This window comes from Ixodes scapularis, unplaced genomic scaffold, assembly GCF_016920785.2.
Source record: "Ixodes scapularis isolate PalLabHiFi unplaced genomic scaffold, ASM1692078v2 PGA_scaffold11__112_contigs__length_91849675, whole genome shotgun sequence".
Taxonomy (NCBI): domain Eukaryota; kingdom Metazoa; phylum Arthropoda; class Arachnida; order Ixodida; family Ixodidae; genus Ixodes; species Ixodes scapularis.
In genome coordinates, this window is record NW_024609837.1 from 24,659,270 (window position 1) to 24,681,045 (window position 21,776).

Genomic DNA, 21,776 nt, shown 5'->3' on the forward strand with positions numbered 1-21,776 from the left:
TCCTCTCTACACGGCGCGCTTCCCTTTGCGCTGTTTCGTCCGCAAACACACAACGTCAGCTTTTTGCTGTCCTGTAGGTACTAATGCTGACGCATTAATAAGACGGCCGAGAGTGGATGGTGTGATGTAGGCTGGAGCCACAAAAATTGTAAACAACTTTGTTTTCACGAGCTCTATGTTTCGCTAATTCGGCGCAGAGTGGTTTTTGGGAATGTTGCGCGGGCACGAAATTCAGCAACTGGAAGCGGTATGCCAAGTATCTGCTACCGCGGGAAAATATGCTCGCAATATCCTTTGAGCCAGAAAAATTGCAAAAATTAGGTCCTCACGAAAATGAGCCGTTTACGGTAAACAACACTTCAGAGTCGTGACGCTTCAGTCATGGCAGTGCTTAAAATCACAGTCGCCAGTTATCCGAAGCTTTACCCGAAACCGCAGAAAATGGTGAAATCGCAAAAAGAAAGGATTTTTTCGTCCTCCGGAAACGTCAGGAAACAGTCCGCGACCGAGCAAAACGGTGTTGCCGGTGCTTGCCTACCTTGTACCTAAAAAGCGGGCAGTCGCGTTTTCGAGTTGTTACGATCACCAATAGTGCCCCCCCTGCGCCATGCGCCAAAATGGCGGCGCCCAAGAGAAGATTGGGAAACGGAGTGTCGACACTGTCGAGATCGGTTATAAAGAAGTCGGTTATAACGAAATAGCGGATGTAGCAAAGTGATTTCCTGTTCTCGTTGACTTCGTTATAATTGGTCTCGACAGTACTCTAAGCGTAACATATTTAGAGGCTCTGATGTAGACTAGGGCAAAGGATGAAAGGTCCTTACCAGCCTTCCGAAAAGAGGAACTCGAGGTGGCACGAGTAGACATCCCACAGGGGGAGGTCGTAGGACCGGGCAAGGGAGACAGCAACCCGCAGCGCTTCCTGATCAGACGTGCTGGTCAGAAAAAAAAGGGGAAAAAATATATAAATAAAATGAGTTCAAACCTGACAAGTACAGCCGATCACATTACACTGAAGAACCTGCTTTCTTCTCCAGTACATGGACCGGAATATGAGCTACATGATCTACTTCTGATTGTGTGATAAGACAAACAAAACACGGTTGAGCATTCTCTAGTATTGAGGCACGTGTCATTTTCGAAACGAGGGTTACGCTATTTGTGACGCTATTGATCGAAGAAACGCCCGACACCCTGACGTTTTGGCAATAGTGCTCCAACTTCAGCCCCTTATTAGTCTGCCGCACAGTGATTTAACAAGGTTAACCCAAGATAGGGCTAGTATGATACAATTCAACCATTAACACACTCCCTCTAGGGCGAAAACTTTGTGGGGCCACATGCAGCTGCCAGTATATAGATATGCTATGTATAGGTATTGCTATATGCAGTAAAACAATCCATGTAGTCATGCTACATATTGTGATAAGGAGCTCTCTGAATATGGTGCGGTACTATGTGTACTGCCTTATAGATAGGGTTCGGAGTTTTCGGTTTAAACCGATAAAAGTATGCCGAATCCATTTTCAGAAATACGGTTTTAACCGAAAAAGGTCAGTTTTTAGGTTCGGCATTTTCGATTTAAACCAATAAAAACCGATAAAAGTATGTCGAATCCATTTTGTAAAATTCAGTTTTTACCGGAAAAAGTCGCTTTGGCCCTTCAGTTGTACCGCAGAGCCCTTGCGAAAAAGTGGAACGACAGTGTCTATCGACGGATGCCATCACAACGTTCTGGTTTAATGTGCGCATCATCGATCGGGAACGTGAAGTCCAAAATGCCCATGACTTCGCCATGTACGAGCGTGGTTTCAAACTCGTTGAAGGAACTTAATGCAAGCTCTGCATGTTGTGTTGTGCTCCAGAACGTCGCACCGTGTCTCTTTTGGCAGTCACAATTGGTTGATTGGCTGATTTTGGATCAGGCAGCGCTTCATCTCCTGAGCCTGCCAGTGTCCAGTGTTAGCGTTGAGAGGGCATTCTCAAACCTCAGGGTCATATTAACAGGAAAGAAAGAGTGCTGATCAACGTGGAGAACCTGGGAAAGCACATGTGTGTGTACTATAATAAGATCGCGGTAGTTCTGATGTACAGAAGGTGAAGTTTCATGTTTTTTGGGCATGGCTTCATGTCTGACTTGTTTATACTTCTGTTGTTTTTTTTCTTGTGTCTTTTAGAGTTGCACACATTTGCCAAATAAAGGGCCCGTTTCTTTTTCAATGTATTTGTGCCTTTATTCTTTCTGTGACCAAAAATATCAGCTACAAGGATCATCTAATCCGGTGTCCATTGGTGTTTATTTTATATTCACAAAAAAAAAAAAAGACGATAAACTTTTGTGGGCATAAGTATACGCCGATAGAAACCGAAAATTGAATTTTAAGATAAACACCGAAAAAAATACGCCGAATTTTGAAAAAATAGAAACCGAAAACGCGGAACCCTACTTATAGAATTGTAAAACTTTATCTTCTATATAAAGCAAGGTAGTAAGTATCATAAGTAATTTTCATCATTTTATGAGGTCTCCGGAGGAAATAATCGAAAATATGCAGATGAATAAACCGTACCGATAAAATAAAATAATAGTTAGAAAAATTTTTTAAAATTTTGTCATTTTGCGATTTTGTAACAATTGTTCTCCATTTTCAATAGTATGGCTCATTAATCCGTATATTTTCGATTAAAGCCGAGTGAGTACAGATACCTGGGTCGAGTATAGGGCCCCCTGGTTGTCCATACAATTCAAATGAAAGCCTAAGCAGACACCCATTACTGACCGAATCGAGGCATAACTACAGTTGGGCGAGCATGAGCTCCACCTCCATTGCTTGTAAGTAACAGAAAAATTGCAAACAACCACACAGTGTGCTGCGATTGACAGCGGTAGCTGCTGCATTGTGGAAACACATGTTGAAGGAGATTTTTCTTCAGCCAGTGTGCTGTACAATTTTAACAATACGTTCTTTGCTTTCAGTAGAATTGATGTAGGAGACATGTGTGAGGAGATGTGTGCGTCGGTGGAACGATTTTGCTAGACGTTTTATGCGCTAGAGAAGGACACGGAGACGTGCTTTTTTTAGCTGAAATGCTCTTTCACAACAGGGGTGACCGTGACCACGCCTGCGGTAGAAGAAGCAAAAGTATGTACGCGAGCTGTTCTGCGGAGAGTACAAGAGAACGGAACTTGGGTGGCAGCAGTGGGGAAGCGAGGGAACTCATCCGCACAGCACGACCACGAGGGTATTTTGCAACGGTGGCTACTGCAGGGTTGGGGAAAAGACGGATGAAGAAGAGAGTGTTTTCCCCACAATCACGTGGGTTTTTCGGAACAGCGGTAACCTACAGGGGAAAAGGGGGGAAGGGGGGAGCGAGAGAGAGCCTTGCCGTGTGTGAAGAATGACGGTAGAGGGAGAACAATGACTCTGCTGTAGAGTGGGGCCTTGTGATTTTCGCTGAGAAGGGACACTAACCGCTATCGCTGTAAAAAAAACGTTCACTCACAGAGCCATTCCCAGGATGGTTTCGGCCTTGTAACGGTCGTCCTCCGCGAACCGTGCAACGTCCACGCTGCCTCCTTGCTTTCGCAGCAGCTCCGCTTGGCCCAGGTCTGCCTGGAGGCGGCGGAACTTGGCGGCCAGTTCGGCGCAGCGGACCGTTTTCTCCGGGACAGTCTTGGTGTCCAAGCGCGACGCCTGCAAGCGAGGCTGATCAACGCGAGTGTCGTGGTCCGTGTTTGCGGGACAAAAGACCGCAGGCGCCGACGACTCAAACCAATTTTTAGGAAAGCGAAAGGGGGTTGCGAACTGACATCCACAAGTATGAGGACAAAAATTTGCCAAAAAAAATGAGGATGGGATTTTCTCGTCTAATAAATAGGCAATAATGATAGATTTCAAATAGTATGTGCAATATAAAATTAGTTGAGAGTAATATTGGGCCATTAAGCTAAAGAAAATAAAGTTATTATTATTATTGATCAATAAGGCTGAGAAAAATTACTTTATTATTGTTGATCAACTAGGCTGACAAAAATATGGTGTTATGTTTAATAACCTCCACCCAGCAACTCGGAGTCACAAGAAATCAAAGAAAAAAAACTGATACAATACAAATTCGCAATTATTCTTATTGCTACTAATAAACTACAACAAACTAAAAAAAAAAAACATTTCCAAAGTGGTGAAGGGAAACCCCAGTACATCCTACAAATATTAGAGCACTAATCACTGTTCAAATTTTCGAAGTCAAAGAAAGGTGACGAACAAATGGGCAGCAGCGACATTGCGCATAGCAATAAATACTATGCGCAAAAAGGTTTCTGCATTCCAAAATGTTTCCAGCTTCTCGCCTCTCCATTGAAAACAAACATTTCCCCAATGATAGAGTCATGTCTCGTTAATATCGTACACCACGCATTATAGACAAAATTTTCGGCGACCAATCTTTCGCCATGCGATTTTTCCGCGTTAATATTGTGCGCGCGCTTACGGAGCCGAGTCGGCGGTGCGTTTGGCTTGCACGCACGAGGCTCGGGTTCGATTCCCGGCACTGCGTGTCGTTTTATCTTTCTTTGTGAAAGTAGAAGATTCGAGAAGGTTGGAGAACCGTCTAGCCTATTCATGTTCAGAATGTATAGTTCGAGAGGGATCGAGCAGAATAGTCTAGGCTCCCAGGGAAGGCTTAAAAGAAGCTGCGCCGTGGCGTACAGATCAGTCTCGCTCTTGAGCTCGACCCTACTACTCCGCCGACCTTCAACGCCTGCCAAGCCACCTTGTTGTATTTTGGTTTTTGGCAGTGCATGACCTATAATGGTCATGCATTTAAAATGCTCCCTGTAAAACAGGACAAAGTGCAACCCACTTCTTCAATGACGTCCGCAATATCCCTGCGCAGCAACTTGCAGACGTCCGCCGCCTGCGACGCCATCAGGGCAGTCAACGAAAAGAAGTAGGAAGCTAAACCAAGAACCACGGGGGTGCTGGGGAGGTTCAGGAACACTTCCTCAACTTGGTCCACCTGGAAGATTGATTGGTTGTTAGGTGCTTTGTGGTGCGACAGCTACGAGGGCTAAACTGCACCAGTCCACCTGAAAAAAAATCCAACTGAAAATTGCGCTACAATAGGAGGAAACGATCACCGTTACCAACTGCAAGTCACAGATATGGCTACATTTGTCGCTTGTTCCAATTTCGGGTTCACAGTGTTGAGACAGCATAAATCACTCATTCAACTGAGGTGCTTCATGACAGACTTCCTAAATTTTCTCTTTCGAAACAAATGTCTTGTGGTCCAAACGCATTACCTCAGTACAGCGGTAAAGTCTGACCAATCACATCACCTTTCATTGAACCAATGTGTTTTTAAGTGTCTACAGTATACAGACTTTAAAAATGGTGTTGATGGTGTTGCTGAAGGAGAATCATATCGACGTGGACTCTATTTCCTGACCAGCTTCGAGCACTCGCAGCCAAAAGAAAAAAAATAGTCGGCCTTGTACGAAGCATGACATAGTGGCGACAAGTGCACTCAGCTGGAACATAAAAAGCAACCCCTTCACAGGCACAGCTTTACTTCGTGCCAGTGTATGATAAAGAGATTAATTGTGCAGAATAACTTTATTACTAGTATGGTACAGTACCACAACAAAAGACAGGACATGAGAACAACTTACCTGCTCTACCGCAAAGAGGCAGCACAGTGCCAACAGCGAGTCCTCGAAAAACAACCCCCGGGACAGCCCCAGAAGCACGGATGCTCGGGTTTCTGAAATTTTTATTGTCGAAGGTATGTTGAAACATTGAGAAAATTTTGCATTGGGCGAGTCAGTGAGGCCTTCGGCATTGCCTCTACGATGCTTAAAATTACTTTCGGAAGTAAGAGAAAGACGCAAGATGCTATGACAAGGGATGTTACAGGCTTTTCTAGGTATGTGATCAATATACGGAGACATCAAACACTGACCTGCCTCCCTTTTTTAATTAAAGGCTGCAATTATGGTATTTCATCCGAATACATAATGCTATAATAAAATTACTAAGTGCAGTGCTGCTTCAACTGAAACCAGCTTCGAAATCCATTACCTTGCGACATAAAGTTGAGTAGTATTTTTTATTTACAATAACAAACACTCAGATGTTGTTTGAAACAATGCAGCAGCCATCGTTACATTAAGCGGTAGCAGTTAAGACCCATTAAAAGATACACTTCTCTACATTTAATTAATTAACATCCCTCTCTTTGCACAGCACCTAAGATAAAACCACTCATCTAAACCTCTTCGCAACCGTTATTGAATGAGCAACCACACGGAGAGCAACTATGTGACACCTGCATATCTCCAGTTATTTTGTTCATTACAGACTATGTGACTTTCATTCTTTCTTGATGACCACCTTAGTTTCCTACTGAGTTAACAGCCACACTTGCAAACCCAACTTTCGTACAACACAGCGTGACTTGTTCAACTAGATGGACACTCTAAAGCCAAGCTTCAAACATCTGTGCTTTTTCCAGTGTTGCGTGTGACATGAAAAAAATTAAAGATGTTTACAATTCACTGTAATGCCAAACTAGAGCACAGCTCTTGAGGAGAAGGAGGGTATGCCCCTTCTCTTCCTCCCCTTCCCTCCTCTCCTTCTCCCCTGCTTCGGCAGTTTCACGTGAAGGTCACGACCTTCACCATGAAGGTTGTGGCCTTCATCGTGACCTTCCCGAGTGACCTTCGTGACGTCACTCGTGACCCTAGTGACCCTCGTGACACTCATCACACGTGACGTCATTATGGAAAACATCCCATAATGCAACGCACAATCCCGGCGACGGCGACGCCGCTCGAGCCGGGAACAGCCGCCCAAGCGCTGCACTTTAAAATAATTGGGCATTGACCGACAAATGACTGCACAACCCGAAACTTGAAAAGGCAAAAAAGGTTTTTGCGTTGAAAATCAGACGCACCCTGAGAGTTTTCGGCGGATGGGGAGGTCTCGTTGACAGAGTCCGAGATTGTGGAGGCCCTCAGGATGTTGAGGAGATCGGTCAGCACGGTCGTCCACTTGGGGAGGTCATACTGATCATACGACGGCTCATACTGGGTGGGCCGTAGGGACAGAGATGGGAAAAAGAAGAGAAACGTCACGACACACAACATAGCTCCCGAGAAAGCATGAAGAGCTGGCTTTGTTTCGTTGATGAAGAAAATTAGGTACAACCATGAGGCTCTAAAAGAACCAGAAAAACACGAAATACTAAAATATATTTCGACATAAATGAAAAAGCAGAAGTTTCTGAAGAAAGAAGCTTGCCTCAATTTAAATATCCCGCAATGACAAAAAAAGCAACCGTGGACATAAAAAAGACCTAGATTCATGTCGATCTGCGCGTAGTTCAACCTAATTTTCGGTAAATAGTAACTCCAAGCACCGATGCAATGCCAGACTCCACAAACCTGCCAACTGGTTTACCGAAGCATCACCTGACCTCTCTTTAGCTGCCATACAGGTTCCCATACGGTGGAAAATACAAATGACATAGAACTCTACGTGAAGCTTCCTTTGAATGTTTGGAATTCCAAACTATTATTGCTACCTTCAAATTTTCCATATTTACTAATCTTACTTTACTTTATACTACATACACTCTAGATCATCTGTTCTCCAAACTGGGTTCCTAGAAACACCAAGGCTCCCTAAGAAGCCTTGCAGGTTCTCCGAAGGTGCTCTAGTCTAGCCTGTGCATTACTGTGTACAAGGTCTCTGGTCTCCTGCACTGCTTTATCGCACCAATGTAGAGACCCCCAGGAGGGGTTTCTCCGCTGACATTCAACAGAGACGAAGGTTTCTCGGCATTAATAAGTTTTAGAACCCTCACTCTAGATAAAATGTGAAGCTCGTTTTCCGAGAAGCATTCCTTCGCCGCCATTTCTCTCTCGAGTGTCTACCAATCACTCAATCGACTAACAGTGTTCCGTTGCAGTACACTAGCCGCCGAGTACACAACAGGCGAGCGAAATGGCAAAACTTGGCCACGTACCTTCCCCAAGTAAGCGTCCCTGTAAAGGGACTCGTAGAACGCCGGAACAGCCAGGCGCTTCAGCTCGTGGTTGGAACGTGCGATCGAAACCTTTTCCTCGCTCGTTTTCTGGGGCTTGATATTAGTCAGGTTGCTGAAAGATTGGACGAGATAAAAAAATCCGTTTAGGATGTCCGAACATCAATCGAAGACAAGCGGCAGTTAAAGGTATGAAAACACAAAGTTTATCTTCTAAACAATAATGCGATGTGAACACAATGCAAAGCACAACACATCCACACTAAACTTCGTTTCATCTCTAATTACAAGCACGGCGGATGCTACGTGCCGACAAGGCTAATCGGGAGGCGCCCAAAAAAGAAACTAAACACCATTTGTCATCTTTCTGCACAAATGCCATAATCGGCTGAACCAACCAAGTGTGGCTATACTGTAAATGACTTTATTTTCGCGGGCTCAATATTTTGCTAATTTCTCGAAGTGTGGGATTTAGAAATATTTCGTGGGCTTTGTGATTGAGTGTGGTTTGCTATGTATTCGTTACCATGGGGCAATATGTTAAAGGGACCTATTTTTCGCAATATTATCAAATCGCAAAATTTGCAAAAACCCGGTCCTCGCGAAAGTTAAAAGCCCTTTACAGTATGTCGTGATCACGTGCTTCCAGTGTGTGCATCCGTGCTTCTAAGCATTCTAGCCTTTGTCTGTGCTCTCACTTACAGTGAAATGAAGTAGTATATAGCGTGAAGGCGACCTAAAATAGAAGTATCCCACCCCGCAATAATCGAATGATATGCTAACGTGACACTAAAGTATTTAGAGTCACGGCTCAGTCTCCGCAGTAAATCAGTTCTTGCAAAGGTCGGTGCCAAGGCTGCAAGGACTCACCGAACTGTGCCCTTCCAGAATTCAGCGCTGCCCAGGGTTGTCAGCACCGAACGGGTCGTTCCCGCCGTGTACCCGACAAAGTCCCAGGGGTGGTCCCGCCCACGGTCAGACTGAACCGAATCCCCGGACTCGTGAGGCGAGAGAGCTTTGCCATCTGCTTCTGGAGACTTGAACGAGAACAGAACCTGGGCTGTAGACCACGACAACAACCTCCCTAAAAGTAGACGAAAGAGCGAGCTAATGACGCCCAGTACAAAGACCATTCCAATAAAGGACTTCTGGCTGGTGCCGTTTGCAAGTTTGTGTGGCACATGCTGTGTGTATGGTGCACGCTTAATTTTCGAGGGGATGAACACACATGCGCTGGACCGTACAAATTTTATGCTGGACCGTGGATGTGTATTGGAATGGCATATTGAAGTGACTGTTGCAGCACCTGCCCGACATTCTGCAATTCAAATTTCACTTCCACGTTGAGAAACGCGAACAGGCGTTTGAGCCATTTGTACACTCAGATGTGTGCATCTGTGAGATAACCTAACCCCATACATCAAAGGTCACGTTCAGTCGAATTTCTCTAACCTGGAACCCATAAAAGTTTAACTCTCTGATTAACTTACCAAAATGTTTTTTTCGTTTCTTACGTCTTCAAACCAGGCATCATACCTTCTGATAAGACCACTTTGGTTTTGTCTTCCTATCAGAATGCCAAACTCATTGAACTTCAGTGGTGTTCCCCGTACTTTCATTGCCGAAGCCAGGCCTGGATTGTGGGGCAATTTATATGTTGATTTGTTAGTGATTCAGATAAAGCAGCAGTGCCTCTCTTTGAAATGCGACTTGCTTCATGAGCGCATTTCCAGCCTTCATTTCATCATGCCATACTTGAACTGAAATGAAGTGCTTGTGCTAGAGTATTCTTGCAGAGCTATGGACTCACTTCCAGTGTGCTGAAGGGAAGACAGAAAACCTGCGCCTTCTTACAGAAGCAAACAAGGCTAAATTCACCAAATAAAAAAATATAAAAGTACTCAAAAAAGACTTTCAGCCTTTCCACTCTGGTGAAGAAGGAAGACCAATGAAGCTGTACTATGGTGGGACGACCTCAAGGGTGACCCCTTGGACGACCTCAAGGACGTTAGGACAACCTCAAGGACGACTTTTAGGATGACCTCGAGGACGCCGCCTAGAGGACGCTTAAGACGAACTCAAGGATTACGCCTAGGATGACCTCAGGGACGATGCCTAGGACGACCTCAGGGAGGACCTCAAGGACGACCTCGAGGACAGCGTTTAGGATGACCTCAAGGACGACTTCTAGGACAACCTCGAGGACGCCCTCAGGGGGGACCTCAAGGATGACCTTGAGGACAGCATTTAGGATGACCACAAGGACAACTTCTAGGACGACCTCGAGGACGACCTCGAGGATGACTACTAAGACGACTTCTAGGACGACCTTGAGGACCTCCTCTCGGATGACCTCAAGGTCGACGTCTAGGACGACCTCAAGAACGACTTCTAGGACGACACCTAGAGAAATTCGGCCTTTTCCGCTCTGGTGAAAACCAGAGTGGAAAGGCCTGGAAAGGTTGCTGCCATCGCTCCCAGGTGGCGGTAGCTGTCCAGAGTTTTGTGCCGACATTTATTTGGTGACAGACATGAAACTGGGGAAACTAGTCCTTAACAGCTCTGCTGTCAAATGCAACTCACGGTGTTCCTTCCATTGTTGAACCAGTCTTCCGCAGGCAGGTCTAAGCGCTGGTAGATCTCCTGAAGCTCCAAGAGTTGGGTTGCCTTGAGGAGGCCCTCCACCGTGGGCTCGGGACAATAGCACAGGGAGAAGGCCAAGAGCTTTTGCCTGCGGGAACCAGCACAAAACTGCTTCTAAGAAATGGCTGCTCCAGTTGTGTCTATTACAATTATCACACTTTCAGTTCCATAGCCTCTGTTAGTATTTGCGGCACATTTCTGAAGGAAGCACCAGGTCATGCTCACGTAGGAGTCGCGCAGATAAAATCATGAAGTGTAGTCATGTGGCAGCCAAACAATTTGAACTATGCATACTTGGTTTTCACCGTATGACTATTTGTACCAGCTGTGGTTATGTGACTGGAAACAACATACCAGTTCTGCAAAATAAGCTGGAAATTAGTAAAGCTACACGACCATGCGGTCCCATGACAGCAGCATGTAAAGTATGAGTTTCATAGTCATAAACACGAGGTGGTTGTAATCATGTGAACAGTAGTTACAATGATACTGCAAAATTAATTTAGTAGCGGATTATCCTGGATAACAGCCAGTGGATGAAGTTGTAAATTTTATGTAGTATGGTCATATAACAGTTCAGAGGCTATCCTGCAAACAAATCGATACACATCAGTCTAGATATCAAACCTATCCAAACAGTCATCAATGAATCAAGTTAGATGGGAGAAGATTATACGGTGGTTTCACGAATGGAGCCACGTAAGTTATTTGAAAGGCTACGGTTGGCAGATACAAATCTCGTGGCACATGACAATAACAGCACCTCATGAGCACAGTTGAGCGATTCGCAGTTGTGTGGCAATATAATTGGCAATCACACGATAAAGTAGCACGAATAATTATTCTCACAATTTAGAGAAGATGACATTTTTGCTACCAAAACCAAGCTTTACAATGTTTTCTTGGATGTGCTCATGTGACACGTTTTGTTCTATGCTGTTGTACAGGTGCACAGTTTCGTGAACCACTGCTGTTGACAGACACTCGAGTAGAGAACCAATCGATTGAAGCCAGCAACGGTCAAAACAGTTGGGATACCTGGCAGAGAGATCAGCAAAATCGGAGCACTGTCCGAGGCTCTGGCAAATCTTCCAGCCCTCCGAGTGGGTGCCGGCCATCAGCTTGCCGCAGATCTCGTAGCAGTGCGTGTAGTCCTTATCCTTAAGGCAAAAAGATTTAAAGCGTTTTCAGTTGCACAGGAATGTTGTCGGGCCAAGGGGTCGCAGACGGGCGTAGAAAAAGACGGTGAGACGGACCTGAAAGGCAGCGTCGGCGAGGAGAGACAAGACCGCACCTTCCCGTCGTTTTGCGTCGTCTCCGTACAGGCGAAGGAACTCGGACAGTCTGAGCAACTGCAGAGGTACCGAATCATAGGTTGAATGGTAAGACTGCAGTCTGGACTCAAATATATATCAACAAACTTGCAAAAACAAAAACAAAAAAAATTGTATAAACATTGTAATTTGCTTTAAAAAGAACACTGAGCTCCCGAGATTCCAAAACGTGGTTCTATTTCGACAAACCGTACCGAAACAGAAGTGCCAAATGGAAGCATGTCGCAATACTCAAGATGAGTCCCGCAACCTAAATATTGTGCTAAATTATTATTATTATTTTTTTTTTTTTTTTGAGGGGGGGGGGAATGGGCAAAGTTTATTTCGTAACGTGTTTTATTCAAGCACTTAATTAAAAAACTAATCTTAGTTTAGTTGTTTTTTCTGTGAGCCTTTGACGACAATGCTGGAAAAGATCTGGTGCCTGACTTCTGGCTAAAGTTCTGCTTTTGCGATAGTTATCGCGCAGCTCTGTAATAAATACTAGCAGCGTGATAAGAAAGTGTAGTCTGTCTGCCTATTGCCTTGCCGAGCTCAAAGTGCACATAAAATTTAACACTGCAAGGTTCCCGAGAAATTTTTGAAATTAGTAAACATTTTCCGACAGAGTACAAAGACGCCGACCTTAGAGGACTGTTTGTAGGCATTTGGAGTCTGTCGCAGTGCCTCCCGTATCAGTTCCATCTTGTCGCAGCGACGCACTGAAACCATAAAAGTAAAAACGAGACTTTAAAAAATTAAAGACGTTTACAAATCTCTGTAATGCGAAACTAGAGCACAGCTCTTGAGGAGGAGGAGGGGGGAGAGGAGCAGAAGAGGGCATGCCCCTCCTCTTCCTACCCTCCTCCTTCTCCCCTCCTCCTCCTCCTTCCGTCCTGCCGCTGCATTTGTTCATGGGTGACGTGACACGAAGTCATGACATCATTTTCCCTGCTAAATTTAGCGGGGAAACTGAATTGGCAGAGGTCACATGACATCAATTTCTCTGCTAAATTTGGTGGGTTCCCCGCTACCTTTGTGGGAAAATTTCCCTTTAAATTTAGTGGAAATATTTCCCCGCTAATTTTAGCGAGAAAATTTCTCCGCTAACTTTAGCAGGAAAACGTACCGTAATGCAACACGCGCAATGCCGTTCAACCTGGAAACTGGTGTCTAAGAGCTGCGCTCTAAAACAAAAACACCTTAAAGCTTCTTCTTCGGTTCCTTCACTGAGATCATGAAACAAGTTTGTTCCTTTGGGAGCTTAAAATGAACGCTTCCCAGCTCGTGAGGCAAGCAACAGGCACAAGATTTTGTTTACATGCGTTTGTTTTTTCCTAAACAATTGGCTCTCATTTCTTTTCCTCCTAAGCTACCAATTTTCCCATCAAATGGACGGTTCTGCTGTAGAATGAAGCAAACAAAATAAAGATAATCTTTTCGCAACATACAATTTACCTCGTCAAGGTTGCTGGAAGCATACTCCCTCTCACTACCTAGTTGCGTGCAGTACTGCAGAAGCCACGGGCGGGAGAGGAAAGAAAGCAGCTAGTGTGCGAATTTTGAGCGACGGGCTAATCCTCTACGAAGAGGATGCTACAGCCAAACTGGATAGTACCTCACACCTGTGCGAGTCACAGAAAGATCCCAACGGCGTCCCCACGAGATAATCAGATGTAGGAGATGAAGATAATCCTGTTTCATAATGCCAAATTTTTTTCCCCATATCCCTCATTGAACAATTGTGTGCCTACACTTCCAAAATCAAATATCGTAAGAAGTTTCACATTTACCTTGCACTGGCAAAGTGGCCACACGGAAATGGCTTAGGAGAGGAAGCGCCGACAAGAAGTCCAGCTCTGCTTGGACCTCGGGAATCTTGCCCTCCAGGATACGGAGGCAAGCGCTGTGGGACGGCAAGACACAATGCCACAACGCTGAGAGGCAACGCCAAATACATTAAGAGAAGTGCTTGCTACCTATAAAGTGACAACTGTTGCATAAAGAGATGCTTGAACTTGCATCGTATCAAATAAAAAACATTAGTATCCTATACAAATTATACACTATGAGATAAAAGAAGTGGTCTGCCATTTATAAGGTGGCAGGAGTTGTTCAAAAGAAAACTTGAGCTTGCATTATACCGCAGGACATCAGTATCCTATACAAATCAATCTCCCTAACGTTTAGAGGCAGCGTGTTGACAAGACAGGCACCCGGTACACGAGCGAACAATAATTTAAAAACATTAATCTGAACTTTGGGAGAGATGTGGTTCTAGTCTGAACACAAGGGAAAGACGAGAGAACTGGCACACACTGCGGTAGGGACAGGTTTTCAACAGTGAGCCACGCAGGTTAATCGCAGCAAACCGGCAATGCTGCGCTTGGGACGACTGTTTTGCACAAACCCCACAACTTGTCTGTTTGTGTTCTTAGACTCTGGACTCCTGCAAGTTGGAACCCATATCTCTGACTGGTGCGTTTATAGCATTTTTATTTGGTCTCCCGAACCTCCAGCCGGAGATGTCCCATCTGCTTAATGCAGCAGAGGACATTTAGGCATGCCCCAGCGGAGGACTATGGACGTGTTTCACCCTTTTGGGGGGTTCTTTTAACAGCGCAACCGAAATCTCGGCTGCTTGGCACCTCCTCCGCGATAAGCTTCCGCTGGATGGCGGGCGCTTCGGCTGGGACTTAAACCTGCCACATGGGGATACGTAAGCCCCAATCAAACTCACCGAGCCAGCGTGATGCTGGGATCTGCGTGGGAGGAGGCTGAGTCCACATATTCCCTGGCGGCCGACAGAACGAGCTCGACCGAGGCCTCGTACGGGAGCTTCGCCGAGAATGTGGTCTTGGGAGACGTCTGCTTGCTGCCGTCGCGGGCACAGGTCAAGAGCCTGGATGCCGGGGCCAGGAAATCCTTGTTGCCGGAGCAAAGCAGAGCTCGCGCCACAATCTGCGCAAAACAAACAAGGACGGTTGCCAACGCCTTAAAAAAATGCCAAACTTCAAAAAAGATTCTACAGTGGAGCTGTTAAAGCCTAGTTTCTCCAGTATTTTTTCTGCGGCCAAACAAATTTCGACACAAAACTCTGGACAGCTACTGCCACCTATGAGCAACCAGACAACCGCAACAACCAGACAAGCCGGTTGTCTTGTTGCTCATAGATGGCGGAAACCTTTCCAGCCTTTCCACTCTGGTTTTCACCACAGTGGAAAAGCTGAATTTCTCTAGGCGTCGTCCTAGAAGTTGTCCTTGAGGTTGTTCTAGAGGTTGTCCTTGAGGTCGTCCTAGATGTCTTCCTTGAGGTCGTCCAGGAGGTTGCCCTCAAGGTCATCCTAAAAGTCATCCTTGAGGTTGCCCTAGAAGTCGTCCTTGAGGTAGTCCTAGACGTTGTGCTTGAGGTCATCCTAGAACTCATCCTTGAGGTCGTCCCTGAGGTCGTCCTAGGCATCGTAATTTAGGCATCGTCCTCGAGGTTGTCTTAAAAGTCGACCTTGAGGTCGTCCTTGACGTCATCATCTAGGCGTCATCCTTGAGGTCGCCCAAGAAGTCATCCTTGAGGTCGTCCTAGACGTCCTCGTTCATAACCACTAGGACGTCGTCCTCGTGGTTACCAAACGAATAAAAACCCCAGATTGTTATATATATATGTCTGATTCTTTAATCGTTCAAATCCCAAATTACACCATCACACCTTAATCCTTACATTTATAAGTACTTCATTCCCACCAAAGTACAGCTTTACTGGTCTTCCTTCTTCACCAAAGCGGAAAGGCTGGGAGGCATTTTTTTTTAAGTTCCCAGGTAAAACACGTATTGCTGGGTATATGCTCCTATATTGGGGCTGATATCTTGGAATAGAAGCACACTTTACTCAAAATAAAAATATTGCACTAAAAAAACCTTTGGGGGGGAGTTGGTTTTGTGACATACATCTCCTAACCATGTGCTAAAAAATATATTTTTTAAAGTGTGGTGCTTGTTTCAAAAAGTGTAAACCTTAAAAATAAAAAAAAATTTACATTTTTTAAAGGTGACAAAGTTTCCAAGTGTAAGGAATTTAAAAACCATCCTAGCTCCAGATTTTAGCACAGCAAGCTTTTTTTAAGACATCCTAAAAAGAATTACTGGCATACCAAATGTTTAGGTTACAAAGCAAAACTTGGATTACAAAAATCGGCTGCATGTTTGGTCATTGTGCCAAATACGTTTAAAAGCGGTAGCTTTATAGGGTGGGTGGGGCTCTTAGTTCAGGTGGTGCCTAGGACAGGATGACCCTTAGTCCTTCAGCACCTTGGATGGGTGGTGCTCTCAGTTTAGGTGGTGCATGATGCAGGGTTTTGTATAGGTACAGATTACGTCACACCATTCTCTTCGTAACACCTTTTCACTATTATTCACACCTTTTCACCCCTATTCACACCTTTTCACTTCTATTCATTCTGCACACTCTTTCTTCGCCACTTGTTTCTGCTCCTCTCTTTCTTGCCCTTTCCACCCCCCTCTCCACTCCACACTCTTTTTCACACTACCTGCTTCTGCTCCTCCCGTTCCTGCCTGCTGGATCCGTAGCTCAGTAGGCAGGACACTCAGCTTCCACTTCAGTGACCGGGCATCGATCCCTGGCACCAGTTGCCATTCTTTTCTAGATTGTTTAGCGGTTACGAACTGATCAACCTACACATTTCGTGCTTACGTGGCTTCTGAGGTTAGTTGGTCCTATAAAGCTACCACTTTAAAAATGGAGTAGTAATTCATTTTTACAAATAGTGAATCTATTAAGAAAAAGGAGGTTATACCTTAATGCAGCTAGTGGGCCCAACATTTTTGAAGGTGCTCTGCTGGAACTGCAAGATGTCATTGAGAAAACTGCACCACTCCGTTTCACTCAGTGCGGGAGATCTGCAACAAAGAAAAACAATGTCTTTTTCGAAACTATGTTTGGATAAAAATTATGAAAGAGCTGTTGTGTTCTGACAGAGAGCTTGTTCAATTAACCTTTTGACGGTCGAGTTGTTTCCCCCGAGAGATGTTTCCCAGTGTTTCTTTTACTCAATCGTCTAGCAGGAGCACGTACATTGCTTGCAAACTGTTTAGGTGTAGAAATATTGAATAAAAATATTCAAGGCTAAAAGTTGTCGCCTTTCCTCTTTTCGGTTTAATTTTGGCAAATCCCCTTCCATGACATTCAGCGGCTTCAGGTTCCTAACCGGAGATTATTTACAGAACATGCCCGTGGCATGATGAGCTCTCAGTCTCTAAATTTCTTCCCGAAATTGATAGAGGTCTGAATCGGAAGAGCCATTGGCACTACCACCAGGGTACAGCTGGTATGCGAAGTGAGCATCACATGCGTGCAGAGTCTTATTTGAAAAACTATAAATAGCCCAGCATTGCGAACCAATGTGCGACTATAACATCTGCGGTTCGCTAAAGACGTGTCAAATAGCAACACTCCCCGCGGTGTGCACATTTTCGTGTTTAGGCGACCACTTTCAAATCTGTAATCACTGCCGTGCACGTACGGCGACGACCTTCAAAGGGTTATACTGTGTGCTTCCACAGAAGGAATGTTTACATAAAAAGAAACCTATGCAAAACATATTCATTAATAAACTAAAAAGAAGAAATGAAAGATAAGCATCTAGCATGCATTCATATAATTACTACTGCGTGATGACATTAAACCCAGTCCAGCATTACAGCAATGACCAAATTTTTCATCTATAAACACCAGCAAGTGTCACCATATCTCACAGGCATATGGATTACACTCTGCCTAAGCATACACGTCTAATTTGCTTTTGTTTGGCTGCTAGCAAACAATTCCCTGTCCTCATAAAAGACACTTTTGACATGGGAAGCAGTTATGTACATGACAAGGATGGACAGATTATAGCAATCCCTGTTAACACATCTGGATGTAACAGTGCACCAGAGACGAACAATAAGAAAAGCCACATAACATGAAACCCAGCTGGACCCAGCTGGATGGCAGCTGGAACCAGCTGGTTCCAGCTGGAATCCAGCTGGACTGCCTCATATCCAGTTCCATAATCCAGCTGGAAGTGGACTGATTTTCGCCTGGGAATGCTCACCTCTTCACTGCAGACAACGCCATCTTGTTTAGAAGTTGTTCGAGCTGCTCCCTGTCCTCCCCGCAGTCTGTGAGCGCCTTGACCGAGACTCTGGCCCCATACCGCTGCATGCACTCTGCCACTCTGTGGAGACGCCGTTTCATGCAAGTTATGAAACTGAACATGCCAAACATTCCATCCGCGTGCCCTGAATCAATCTTTTGCCTTTCCACGTTTAGCTGGAGATGGCGCAAAATTTGCTAAACAAGTGGTAATGTTGAGGCCGCTAAGGGATAAAGCTATACTTTGCGAGCCAAAGCTGGAGAATCCACTCACTCTACGTGCTTCTCTTGAATGTCCAATCGATCGTGAAGACTCTTCAGCTCGTCACTCTCGCATCCACTGGAGGAGGAGAAGAGGACACAAACTCAGACCGTCCCATTTTTTTTACACAAAACGTTACGGGTTTGAAACAACTGCCAGGATTCAAATGTAAGATCAGTGAAAACATTTACCTGACTCCCCGCTGTGGCACACACTTGAGAATCCTTACGACGTGGCCGAGTTGATCGTCCCTGCACGACAATTTAACGATGCTTTTAAAATCGGTGTTAGCCTAACATCCTCTAGTCGTGTAAGTGCATCTCGAGATGTTATCTGGACGATTTTGAGTCCACTGCAGTAACGTGTCTTCTCAATTATTGAGCGACAATAACAACTCACCTCTGACAGCTGCAGATGCAAGCCAAAGCCAACTCGGCAAGTTCCAATGGGCCATTCAAGATGCACACTGGGTCCTTTCCGACAAAGAGACCGAATAACATTATTATCATAGTATTTCACATTATCAACTGACCAGCTAAAAGCCAAGCCAGTAGTAGATGTTACTAGAGGTGTGCAAATATCAAAATCTTCCGAAGCGAATCTAATCGAATAGTAAAGGTTATGAATCAAACATTTTCTAACAGAAATAGTTTTGAATATGAATAGTTTCGAATATGAATATTTTCTAATACAAATATTTTCTATTTGATGCAAATTATACAAGGATACTCAATCAAAACACAACCGGAAATTTATTTTTTCTAGAAACATATTTACCGTAAAATACCGGGCAAGCGCCCACTCAAAATTTAGAGATAATCGCGAAGAAATGGGGAATGGGCGCTTGTCCGGTCATCAATTTTACATATAAATGTACTGTGCATATTTTCTCAGATCTTAGAAATTTGGATATCGGCGCTTAATGTGGATTGGGCAGATGCAAGGTATTCTACGGTATGAAATGAAATATTTAACTTTATAGCAATAAAAACAAAGGCCCCCACATGTGACGGATAAAAAACAGACAAAATAAAAAATCAGTCAGTAAAACACTATTCAAAGAATGAAGTTACGAAAATGTAAATGAAAGTACACAAACGGAGGCAGCTCGGCAAGCCACAACACATTCGAAGATCACGTCGCGGACAAATGCAACCATGTGAACCTAAACGGAAGAACACAAAAGGCAGGTCGGCAGGCCACAACAGAGTTAGAGATCACACGATCACACCGGGCAGACGCACTGACCGCAATCCAGACATCACGGCAAGTGAAGGACAAATCGCGCTACCGCATGTAATTGACTATCTGGTGCTTCATACAAAAACAAAAAAAAAGGGCACTTAGTAGGCTGGCTTTTTGAGTTTGCCAAGCTCGAAACCATAATGCGCAGTCCAAAAACATACTGGGAACGCGACTGCAAGTTGCGACTAACCAGCAAGTTCTGCACTATTCATAGGTTTCGAATATTTGAAGAACTCGAATACTTCGAACGCTAAAAGTGCGAAGCGAATTGAATCGAACAGCAAGCACTATTTGCAAAGTATTTGAAATTTTGAATATTTGAACACCCCTAGATGTTACAAATCGACAAATTCACACATACTGCATACATATTAAAGTAGATGAAAAACTAAACAAAAGAAGGTGAAAGGAATAAAAAAACTTCACTTATGAACAAAATACATACTCCTACTACTGCCAGAACATTTTCTTAACATTGATATGTTAATGAAATACTGAAATACCTTAATGCTTCATCACCATTGATTAAATACTGAAACATACTCAATTAAGGTCAACCTACACATTGCATTTCAATGAGGTGGAAAATCTTTCCCTTTCTTTCTTCACACTCTTTGATAAGAAAGAGAAGGGGTCTTTTCCTTCCAAACTTTGCAGGATGAGATAATACAAAATGAGATTAAAATCAGTCAGCAAAGGCAGCGAATAAGGAAGTTCCTAGGCTTAGCCTATCTTTCAACAGCCAATAAAAAGGAGGGAAAGGAGGAAGACTGTCACTGTCCAATGAAAGAGTCGCTTCTCACGTCAGGGCTGGAGTGCTCGAAGATGTCCACGCACGGTCCCAGATCGTCCCTGGCCACCTCCGTGAAAAACTCCGACAGGAGTTTGCGTCTGCTCCCCGGAGCGGCTTTCTCGCAGCGATCCACAAACGGCAGCAGCCAGTCACGAACACACAGCACAAACTTCTCTTTTGTGCTCTGTTGTGGCAGACAAGACAGACACACGCCGAATGAACTCATGCATACGACTGAACCCCCTAAACTGGACGGCGGTTTGTGCCGTCTGGCCAGTGTTTCACTCGCTCGTTGGTAGCACCTGTGCTGATAACAGAAACTACTTTCTGCGTAGGGATTCCTTAGATGTTTTCCTCTCCCACAAAACTTACCGATACACGCTCAAGCCCAGAAAGTTTCGAGCGTGCTATTTTTGTCATTCCCCATGAGATGAGAGAAAAACCGGGACTTAAACAACCCACTTACAACTTATGGCATGGAACTTAAACAACCCACTTAAACTTGAACTATAGCAAGCCACTTTAGATAAATAGCAAGGCCTGGTGTTGTAAGACAAACCGATGTGAATTACCAGAAACACAAGGCTAGGTCATGCATTTGTTTTGTAAAGAAACATTGTCGGAGATACTTTCCGACCAAAAGACCCCTGTCAAAGTCAGCTTTTTACGTCGCAGTAAAAACAAGCAACCGGGGAAAAAAGCACTTCTCGCTTTGCTCCTATTCCCTGCATTGTTCACTCAAATAACCAAAACTGTTAAATCATTTTCTATTTCACAACTGACTTGAAGTAGGCCTATATCCATACTGATCCTTTCATCTAAAACCGTCAACTAAGCAAATATTTTTATTTCATATTTTCACCAAAGAAATTCACTACCTAGCCACACCTTAAGGGGTAAACAACGGTGCTATCGCAACATCCTAAATTGGTATGTGAAATTCGTCCAAGGTAGGTTGATCCACTTGGACCACACAGTAGAAAACAAGTACCTATGTACTTTCATGGTTCCAAAGGCTGGTTCACACACATCTGCGTTCGAGTGCATCCAAGTGCTTTGCCATCTCCCAGGACTGCTTACGAGACAGCAATGATGTCGTCCAAAAAATAGCTTGAAACACTTCCAATTTGTATTTTTTTCCTAACTTTTTTAGACATCATTCTTTTACCCATGCACATAAAATACTTTTTAACAATGTTATAAGCAACTAGTTTTCATATACAGTGCACAAATGTGATCTTGCAAATATTGTAACACTGTCAGTCTAGTTATATGCAGTTCCAAGGCTACCTGACACATGGTGCCGACGTGCCAGTCTGTTTT

The 21,776-nt window shown here is 44.4% G+C and overlaps 1 protein-coding gene across 1 annotated transcript in view; it reads right to left on the minus strand.

The window, feature by feature from the left end:
• LOC8037361 (neuroblastoma-amplified sequence) overlaps positions 1-21,776 on the minus strand; it is a 74,030-nt gene that overhangs the window by 19,341 nt on the left and 32,913 nt on the right. Inside the window, exons 25-43 of the mRNA XM_029989216.4 lie at positions 20,464-20,637; positions 18,815-18,888; positions 18,607-18,666; positions 18,428-18,493; positions 18,113-18,235; positions 16,814-16,916; positions 14,746-14,966; positions 13,799-13,911; positions 12,651-12,727; positions 11,949-12,044; positions 11,731-11,852; positions 10,633-10,780; positions 8,920-9,086; positions 8,032-8,164; positions 6,958-7,090; positions 5,675-5,766; positions 4,864-5,019; positions 3,505-3,695; positions 825-935 (exon numbers count right to left, since the gene is read on the minus strand). Of these exons, the coding sequence (XP_029845076.2) occupies positions 825-935; positions 3,505-3,695; positions 4,864-5,019; positions 5,675-5,766; positions 6,958-7,090; positions 8,032-8,164; positions 8,920-9,086; positions 10,633-10,780; positions 11,731-11,852; positions 11,949-12,044; positions 12,651-12,727; positions 13,799-13,911; positions 14,746-14,966; positions 16,814-16,916; positions 18,113-18,235; positions 18,428-18,493; positions 18,607-18,666; positions 18,815-18,888; positions 20,464-20,637 (2,360 nt within the window). The remainder of the gene's footprint in view (positions 1-824; positions 936-3,504; positions 3,696-4,863; positions 5,020-5,674; positions 5,767-6,957; positions 7,091-8,031; positions 8,165-8,919; positions 9,087-10,632; positions 10,781-11,730; positions 11,853-11,948; positions 12,045-12,650; positions 12,728-13,798; positions 13,912-14,745; positions 14,967-16,813; positions 16,917-18,112; positions 18,236-18,427; positions 18,494-18,606; positions 18,667-18,814; positions 18,889-20,463; positions 20,638-21,776) is intronic.